The sequence below is a fragment of the Rhopilema esculentum genome, chromosome 5 (assembly GCF_057945365.1).
Source record: "Rhopilema esculentum isolate cy_ngs chromosome 5, ASM5794536v1, whole genome shotgun sequence".
Lineage (NCBI taxonomy): Eukaryota > Metazoa > Cnidaria > Scyphozoa > Rhizostomeae > Rhizostomatidae > Rhopilema > Rhopilema esculentum.
Window position 1 is genome coordinate 7,836,423 of NC_142819.1, and position 10,304 is coordinate 7,846,726.

Genomic DNA, 10,304 nt, shown 5'->3' on the forward strand with positions numbered 1-10,304 from the left:
GATTGAAAGAAAGTACAAATGCTTAGTGTTATTAAAAGCACAATTTATTTGATCAAAATTTTCTTAGAAAAAACAAGCAGCACAAACCTAGTTACTTATCAAAGTTACAAAATAACTGAAGCCAATGACCTATAATTTTTGTTACTAAAATTACATGCCAGGACAGGTGGATTCATTCTTTGAATGTCGCAACATTTACAAAAAAGGAAATAACTTTTACAAAATAAAGAACGATCGATATCGCATTAACTTTTTACACCTGATTCTGCTTATAAGCAAACTCTAACTACATCAATTAAAAAGAAAGATATGGAAAATAACTTTACTCATGTGTTAGAAATTCAAAAAAAATATACCTTTGTATGTCAGGCCAGCGACAAGTCATTAAGCAACTACTGGGCATAAAATACTAGCAAATATTTTTATAACAATTCATAGGAAAATTCCGCAATAGAAAGCAATTTTACTCGCAAAAAAAGGAAAAATACTTTAAATACAAAACTTTCGTCGCTTCCTGTCAATTCCTTGAACTTAATTCGGGCAGGATTCTACAACAAATTAAAATCAGGTCAAATAAAATGCTTGCTAGGGGGTGCATAAGAAAGGGGAACATCTTGAATACCCAGAGCGAAGGGGTTTGAGCAAAAAGTATATGATTTGACGCTGCTTGTAAGAAGCTGTATTTGAATAATCCTAAAAATTGCTTTTCCTTTTTCAAATGAAGATCAACACAGGTAAGTTTTTTGGGGGGCCACAATACAACTAAAGTGGCTGGGAAGATATTTTCCTGCCGTGACCAAGAGACGAGTCTCAGCCATGGGGGTGATACAAGCTCTTTGCAAGGCTGCCCAAAATGATTAAGGAATAACGTGTGAATTATCAGCTACGTACAACTAAGTAATACGTGGAAAGCGCAACCTAAGGGGAACAAGTTTCTTTAATCTAATCGCACTCAATAAAAAAACTTAAATTTCAAAAGAAATCTTGCTCCTTCCACTGCTTGCATGCGCCAATTTCTGTATTTCCTTCCATTCTTCATCACCAATGCCGCAGTTTCGCAGTACAAGTGCTTTAAGCTTGTGGGTAATGGGTTCGAGTTTCTTTTGTCGCCCCACTAACTGTATGATGTTAGTGACAGTTAGCCTGCCGACTACATTACCAGAAAGGTTCACAGTCTCTAAAATACGTAGAAGCTTTCCAATTTCATCAAAGCAGAAGCCGTTGAGCTTACAGTCACGTAGTTCTAGTTCTTTAATACAGCAACGAAACCCTGACAATGCACGCAATATCTCATTGACAAGACGCTGTGTCACATCAGGCCTGACAAGCTCTCCCACTAGAGAGAATTTTCCAAGACATGAGGCACATTTCGTGAGGCCATAAAGTTGGTTAGTGCTCAAGTTGCAATACCGGAAACTCAAACCCGATAGTGGGCAGTGGTGCTGGCTTGTCAAAATCGCATGGCAAAGAATTTCAAGCGATTTGCCTCCAAATGTACACTGCACAAAACGAACGTCTTTCACCGTAGTTAGTGAACAGAAGAGATTGCAAAATTCTCCACTTTCTGAGAAATCGGTATTGCTTATACATAGACGCAAATTACGCAAGGATTCAAATCCACTAATGCCATTCCCGCTCATGCATTTCAAAAAGTGGTTGAGCCTGACTACCTGTAGTGATGTGAGAGAGGACAGCAGCACGTCAAACTGATCATTGAATTGAATACATTTAGGTAACGTGTCATCTTTATCAAAAAGCTCGTAAAATACACTGCAGAACACATCACACGAAATTTTCCACTGTTTCCATTGTAAAAATACCTCCTCTGCAATCATGACCACTGATTGCTGTTTCTTCTTCCTGCCAATCGATGCAGCTCTTTTCCGAAAACTGTTATGCCTCTCTCCATAATTTTTCAAGATAATCTTGGCAAATATCGATACAATGCTGCTCGAACTTCTTTCATTACCTCGCACAAGGCCAGCGAGAAATTCGGTAATTTCGTAAAATTCCTTATTCATCAATTTGCAAGCACTTATGTTCGATACAAAGCAATGAATCGCCGCAAAGAATTCCTCAATAATTAAATGTCTAAATTGGTACTGGGGAAATTTATCAAAGGTTTCAACCTGTGCCAAAAACGTTTCAAGAAGGCTCTTTAGCAAAGTATCTTCCGTTTCCAGCTCCTTCACTTCTTTTTTTTCGAATATGATACGATTATCCTTCAGGAGTTCGTAAGACAACTTGGCAATAATCAAAATAAAGGAATTAACTACGTCATGTGACAACAGCTCATTCGGAGGCAAACCTGTGAATTGGGGAAACTGATGCCTCAAGAACGACAACAAGGTCCATAAAAACAATTCGCTTTTTTTCTCTAATTGGAGATCTTTGGTTTCCCATGAATATACTGAGCAGATGCTACAGAGAAGCTGGGGAATTCGTGCCATTGCCTTGATGGAGGTATTCTCAAATATTTTCTCCAGTATATGCTGTTGCAACAAAATGTCATTACAGCTAAATTTGCCAACATAGGACTGTATGGCTGCCTTAGTGAATCCAAGAATCTGAACCACTCTGAATGCCCCTGTCAGCATTTGAAAACGCTTCAATGTTGACAAGACGTGCGGTCTTCCAACAAGTAGTGTTGTGTGCCCTGGGAAAATGGAGCTTTTTTCTTTCATCATTTCGCGGAACAAATTGTAAATATCTTCTGAAGCAACATCTTTGAGGACTGATGAGAGCGACTCAACCTCATCAAGCCCATCGAAAATAATCAAGACTCTGCTACCATCAACATTACTTAGATTTCTATAATTAACGTTGAATTCTTCAAGAAAAAGCTTTTCGGCGTTGATTTGCTTTTTTTTGTACCGGATAAAATTACGGCAGTTAAAAAGAAATACAAAATCAAAGTCGAGAGAACCTAGCTGCCTTTTTGCCCAGCATAATGCAAAATTTTCTACCGTACTTGTTTTTCCTATGCCTGCCATTCCTGAAAGCAAGCTGCATTTAAGTGAGGGATCTATGATGTCTGGTAGATCAAGTAGTGATGAAGAGTGTCTTCTTTGAAGCAAGTGATAACTTAACTCGTTTGCTGGTTTCACCGGACTGGTAGCAGCAGATTGCTCACTGACAAGAGTCAACTCAACCATAAAAGAAGTTCTGTCTTCCGGTTTATACACAAATCCTTTTTCTGGATCTATTCTTGGTATTGTCCATGATGAGTAATGATTGAGGTACCTTGTTCGCAGCTGTTCTTGAATGGCTGAAAAAAAAACAGACAAATCATATAATTACCTTCAAGTTTATAACAGTTAAAAACTTCATTTAGGATTTGATGATAACTGCAACACTGGTAAAATTTCAATAAGTAATATTGTAGTCATCTTTCCCTAAGGTTTAATCAATGCAAAACACAGAAAACATAGATGTATGGCACGAAATAACTGGAAAGTTATTCTTATCCTCAACATATGAGAAATCAAACGATGAATTTTAATGTGCCTTTAACGTTTTGCTCGAAAGAAGCACGTAACCAAAATGTTTGAATTCAAATTTTGGACATATCTTTGAATTTAGCATAACAATAACAAAGGGTGCTAGAAAAGATAATAAGAATAAATGAAATGAATATGATATCAAACTATCAGGAAACATTACGATAAAACCAAATAACACGCAAACAACTGTTAAGAGAATTATGCCCAATCTACTTTCTTTTCAAACTCAACGAAGTTCCTTCAAGAAGAAACCTAGAATATCTACTTCTTGAAAAACATGAAGTCAATGTATAGTATATAATCATCTATCTAATTTATACTTTTTGAAAAACATCATAAAAGGTAGCTTCATTAAGATTAAACATTGCATGCCCTTTGTTTTAGCATCATTTCTTGTTGTCTGATGGACCTTCGTTCGTGAAAGTGAATTGAGAAAAGAGTAGGACTATAGTAGGATAGGGAAAATCGTAAATAGGTTTCTAGGGGGCCATAAGAGAAAAATAAGATGCCTTAAAATTGAAACTTTTATGGGAGAGCACGCCCCCAGACCCCACCTAGCAGGGGGGTTTACACCCCTCCCAAAAGTACCTCAATAGGAAATTTCAGGTAAAATCCGCTCGGTGGAAGAAACGCTTTAGGTATTTCAGAGACCTTCGTGTCATAAAATCAATAAAGGATCAAGCAAAGGTAGTTGCTTTGTTGGTTAAATATGATATTCCTTGATATGAATGAAGGAAACAAACTAATGATTTGAAGATTTGAAGATTTCTTGTTGGCACTACATCTAAAAACCCAGACCCTTTTTAGGTAAAATTGTGTCTTGTGTCCATTTCCTCTGAGTTTCTCGGTAGAAGCATCAACTGCAATTCACTATGAGCTCCAGATTTTTTTGACATTCAAAAGGCATGCTAAGATGGAAAGAGGGATCTAAATTGACAACCAGTGCTGCTTGTTACCTAGCTTTAGAAGTAACTGACAACATGATATTTTTAAAGACCACAGCGAAATTCTACCAGTTGTTTTTATCTGCTGTTCAATTTGTTTGCAAAAAATAATTTTCAATAGGACTAGGAGGATTGCTTTAGTGAAATGTGCTTAAAAGAGTGCATTTTCAAGGGAACTAGAAGCATCAAAATTCCTGTTTCTTCGGCGGTAACCATGGTGCCGCCTTGGGTAGTAACTATATCGATGTCTCAATTGATATTGTAGAATAAGACAAGCTTTTTTCTATCTTCTTCATCTACATCTACATCTATGCATATAATCAGTAAAGCCCAAACAGGCATCGCACTGATGAGGGCAGTTTCCTCGTACGCAAGAGTTAGCAAAATAGATGTAATGGCCAAAGCAAGGACATGAGGCAAGTGGAAAAATTTGGACTTGAAAGAGACGGTCACCAAAATTGAAAGAGCCACTCTTGTGGACAATGGTAGGACCCTAAACAGCACAAGACAGGGACATTTTAAAAACACCTAGCACAACAACATTAATAACAGTACAACATGCTGCTACTATTTTCTTCTTCTAAAGGATCGTAAGGATCCTTTGTCCATCCCGAAATAGAGATTTGACAAAACTATTAGGAAAGTCTGTTATTATCATATAAATATGAAAGTTGCAAATTATATACAGAGTTAGATTGACAAAATGTATTGCAGAGGTTTGTGACAGCAACTAAAGAATTTCAGGCAAAAAATTTTTAATCAGGTAAGTTTGTAGTCCACAACCCCTCCAACAAGGCTTGCCTCGCAACGGCCCTGCCACCTAGTACCATGCATCTTTTGACCATGTCTTTGTGCACCTTCAGCGCCTCCAGTGTTGTGTCCTCCGAAGAAGATTTTTTTACTTTTGGTACATATATGTTTTCAAAAAAGATCATCTAAAGCACACAGTACAAAATGACAGCGAGTCATTTCCTCAAACAAAGTCTTTGTAGATTTTCTTTTTGATTATCCGCATAGATTTGTTTTGAAGAGTCGGTCCACCTTGTCCTGACTTTCCCCCAAAAAAAGTTATTTGAACTGCTCCCCTGGCAAGCACATGAACGATGTAGTTGTCCGATGAGCAACACATGCCTTTAGAAAATTCACCAATTAGAAACTGATTACGATTGGTCATCCAGTACTGATTGGACAACAATACAGGTTTTGTGCGTGTATTTTTCTGATTTCCCAAGTTCGATCCACAACTAGATATAACTTTTCATCTAGTTCTTTCAGACCCTTCTTCTGATGTTTTATACTCTCGAGAATTGCCAATGCCAGAGGAAAAAACTTTTAGTATGTTGTCAAATATTTACTTCTTTTCAAAGCCTTTTTTCAAATTTTGTACCGCAAAAGGTTTCAAAACATATAGCTACGATCTTTAACTCTACAGCCAACACTGGATGCTGCATTGGTCAATTTTACCAGAAATAGTTATTATCCTCAAAACAACACTAGGCATGCCAAGGACTTTTGGCAGGGATTGTGGCAATTTTACAGAGCTGACCTATAATACTATAATAAAAGAAATAATCAAAAGTGTACCAGTGCAATGGTCTGTGTCATTTGATACATCTGAAAAGAAAAAATAAAGAAACAAATAAATTCACAATAATGCTTGAATTCACAATACTTGAAGAATATTGCTTGAACAATCTTAAGACTGTCCTGTGAATCACTTAACTATCCAAAAATCTTCTTATTTGGTGGAAGTCTCTTACGCTGATGCTCAAATAAGAGTTCTACATACATTGACTTTTGACAGTTGATAAAAAGAATCAAATTAAGACAGCAGAAAATGAACAGATCAAACAATTTTCAAAATTAATCAATCAATGATAGAATAGAATTCCATCTAACAATCCATTCTAGGCCCAGTTTAGAATTGTATGGAAAACATTTCTATGCAAAGATCTAATACTTATGTTAGAAACACATTACCTGATAAACTATATCATCATTAACCATTATCAGAAATTTATATAATGCCTTGCAAAAAGTTTGCATGTGCTAAATTTATCAATGATATCATTGAACAAAACTTTGATGATCAAACAACGTTGATGACAATTCTTATTTATACTCTACAAAATCAAGCTGGATGTTGAACCATGATAGTAACTTACCTACAATTGTAGCATCATCCCCAAAAATAACCTTACTGTTGTTTATGTTGATTGATGCTCCTGTAAACACATACAAAAAATCAACAATTTTTCTTATTACAAACTATTCAATATAAAACTAACAAACACAAGATAATTCACAAACACTGCAAGGGAATCACAATTACCTCAATGACACCATGATTATCACTAGTTGTTACATTAAGAACATACAAAAGTGCAGCTAGTTTTACAGTGGATACCAGTCTAGTTTATGGGCAGTGACGAGCAACAGCTAAGAGAGCTACCACTGCTCCTTGTACATATAAAGATGCAGAACAATCTTCGTGCACATTTTATGATTGAGTCCTAATTTTCATAAAGTCTCCATTTCTTAAAATTGAGAAGACAAAAAGTAACTACCAAAGATTAGAGCTTCTCAACATCTATTTTGGTGACAGAATCAGAGGGCACACTAAGAGGCTTAGTCCTGCAAAAGTCAGGGCTGTGATGCATTTTGTAATGTGATATTATTGTAGAGTGGAAACAAAAACTGCAAATTAAACTGACTGCCAAGAACTACGAAAACAAGGGCAGAAAACTACTTGGAAGCTGTAGGGTCGAACTTGTCAAAAGATAACATGATCTTCCATTGTGTACAGTGCAACAAATTCACACTATCAATCCCTGTAGCAAATAATTGTAAACAGGCTATGAAGACTGTTTACCTAAAAGGAATGAAATCAGAAATGCCAAATTCTTACCTTCCAAGTTACTATTATTCAATTGAGCCATCTGTTTTGAATTGGTAAGTCTAAAAAGGATTTAATAAGTAGCTAAAACCTTTTCTTTTTTAATTCAGGGGTATTATTGAGATAGAAAAAAATTAACACACCTGGAAAAAGAATGTAAAAGGCTTGGTAAAACAAAGTTACTTTGACCCACTCTAGAGCTAATCAAGAGCAAGGCTCATGCTAACAGGGTACAAGTCTTAGATTAAACAATAGTTTGAGCAGTCTTAATCATTATTGAGCCAAAGACCTGCTTTTGGGTGACTTTTGCCAACCACAACTTTTCCACAGAAGAACAAAGCCTGCAACCTGAAGGGGTGAATTGGCTCAGCTGAGATTTCACAAAATACATTTTCTTTGTAAGAATGGGTGTGACGGACACTTGGGGGGAGGGGGGACACCCCCCAATACTTTAAAGGACAGTGGTCTTGTGTTCTAAAACAATGGGAAATGTGACGTCATCTTATTAAGACAATAGGCTTGCCCCCTAATATTTGACCAAGTGTCCACCCCTGACGGCAACGATACATGTTCACAAAACTTTAAAGCAAAATTTATCATTGTATAGCCTGTATAGGATCTACTAATACTTTAAAACAAAAAAGAAACTTTTTCTGACAATTTTCAATAATAATTCATTGATACTTCATGTCAAAATTACAAAGAGATCAAAATATCCAAAGAGTAAAGGATTGAGAATTAATTTCAAAGTTATATGGAATAGGTGATTATACTCAATGAGCCAATAAGTTTTTTTAAAAAAAACAGCAAGCAAAACAACACCGAGGAAGTCGAAATAGGAAGTGAACTTTGTAATGTATCACAGGCTTAAGCCCAGTTCATAGTCGATGCATTACATCAAAACTTTTACCCGTACGCCTTATCAGAGGCATAGGTCTTGCGTACGGAAGTTTATTCTGTTTTCCGCAAACCCGTATGCCTTGAACTTATCGAGTTGAGAAATCTTCAACTTTTTTTGCCTTCCGTACGGAAAATTTCTTAGCAATGGCCGATTTTGAAGGAAAACTTTGTGAAGAGATACACAAATACGCCCACATGTATGATTCCTTGCTAGAGAACCGTCGGTCTGGAACCCAGGGTAAGAAATCGGGACAAATATTAAATTATTGGACAGGAGCAAGAAAAATGGCTATTTATACCGGAATCATTGACATCAAACGCGGCACAATCCCCGCAAACGGTTCGTAAAGTATTTGTAGGTAAAATATACCAGCATGTTTGCTGTTCTTTTTATTTTTTCTCCGTACAAGTAGAAGGCCAAGAGGAACATTTCTCGACGGCATGTCTGGAAACTATGAACCGAAAAAGCTTATGGCGTATCGTTTCAAGCTTCCCGCATGGACATGCGGAAAACGTACGTGTTTACGCTCTTTGGATATGCAAGATGAAAAGGCGTACGCTTCAAAGTTGTGCGGAGTTTAGCGTACGCTAATAAGTTCAAAACTATGAACCAGGCTTTAAAATGACATTGTACGAAAATGATATTGCTTTGATTAAAATATAAATATCAGCATCATTGAAAAATAAGTTTCGCTTTTTAGTTATACCAATTTAAAAATTGCTTATCTGACAATATGTGCAATAATCAATAAAAAAATCGGGCGTTCATCTGTATCTCAATAATAAGAAATGAAAAGATACTGATACCTGCTTGCAAGGGAGACCACCTCTTAACTCTACGAAACCACATCCAGTGGAAAAGCCAATTCAACAACTGAACCTTGATACTGCAACTGAATCATTTTTCGCATCGAAATCACTGTCATTTATGGAATTTCATCATCAGCAAAAGCTGATTGACACTTTAATTCCGCAATGGAGGGAAGCTCTCGAAACCTTGGCCATCATAGTTCACCTCTATACGCATGCGTCAATTGCTGTCATTGTCGCATGGTTTGGGAAAATCCGGAACCAAGAAGAAAAGGAAAAGCACAATCATACCAAGAAGAAGGGTCAATTTTTTTGCATTCGGCGAGACAACTGATTGGGCCCAGTCAGTGGCGGCGCAAAGGGGTGGTATGGGGGGGTAATTACCTCCCCACTTTTCTAAAAATATAGTCTATATATTTCTTCTAAAAATGGATTAAAAAGCCCTGGGTAGGGTTAGATCGAATTTCCCAAGGAAAGGGACGAATCACTGGAACGAGGCAAAAGGGGCGTGGTCATACTGGCCACGCCCATTACCCTCCCACTCTGTAATAGCTGACGCTGCCACTGGGCCCAGTTGGACAAAACTATATCAGGCAGGGGCGTTGTAGCTCCTAGAAAAGGGCCGGGAGAAAATTGTCATCGGGAAGCCACTCTTCATTTCCAATCACAAACCACAGGCAGTGCTGAGGAGAGTGGGGGTCAGGGGTGTCACTGTAGGGCCCATAAAGGGCCCCTTGGCTATAGGGGCCCATAAATTATGATTCAATTTAAAAAAATTTCTAATTAATAATCCAGCCTCTCCATTACCACAAGCTGTCATGAATAAAGACAATAATGCAAAAGTCTATGAATAAAGTAAGGTAGAAGCAGTTTGAGTCTTTCATTACCCGAGTGCTAAAAATATTTTTGTTAATGATTTCTCATCTTTGTGAGCTTGGGCTAAAGAAGTTGAAAAGCTTCTGAATGTTGCCGAAAAATGTGATTGCAACAGACAACCTACAGCAACATGCATGCTATACAGATTTACACTATTGCATGCGCATCTATTTGCAACAGTGTGTCGCTTGTGATAAATTAGTTAACAAATTAATCATTTTCCATTTTCTAAGACTTTAAAGTTTCTAAGAAATCTTCATTTTTATGCATTATGGTGTTTAAATATCAGTTATGCTTAAATTATAGAAAATAGAAGCAGAAGTTAAAGCCACCAGACAATGGCTTAGATAGGAAAATTCATAGAAGGGGTGAGAA

The 10,304-nt window shown here is 37.0% G+C and overlaps 1 protein-coding gene across 1 annotated transcript; it reads right to left on the reverse strand.

Annotated features, from left to right (window-relative positions):
* Positions 1-26: 26 nt before the first annotated feature.
* On the reverse strand, positions 27-9,242 carry LOC135689958 (NACHT, LRR and PYD domains-containing protein 3). Its single transcript, XM_065207327.2, has 5 exons — positions 9,051-9,242; positions 7,356-7,405; positions 6,613-6,672; positions 6,032-6,061; positions 27-3,268 (listed from the first exon to the last, which is right to left on the reverse strand). The coding sequence occupies exons 2-5, from the start codon at positions 7,384-7,386 to the stop codon at positions 966-968; spliced, it is 2,424 nt and encodes an 807-aa protein (XP_065063399.2). The 5' UTR covers positions 7,387-7,405; positions 9,051-9,242; the 3' UTR covers positions 27-965.
* Between the last annotated feature and the right edge of the window lie 1,062 nt (positions 9,243-10,304).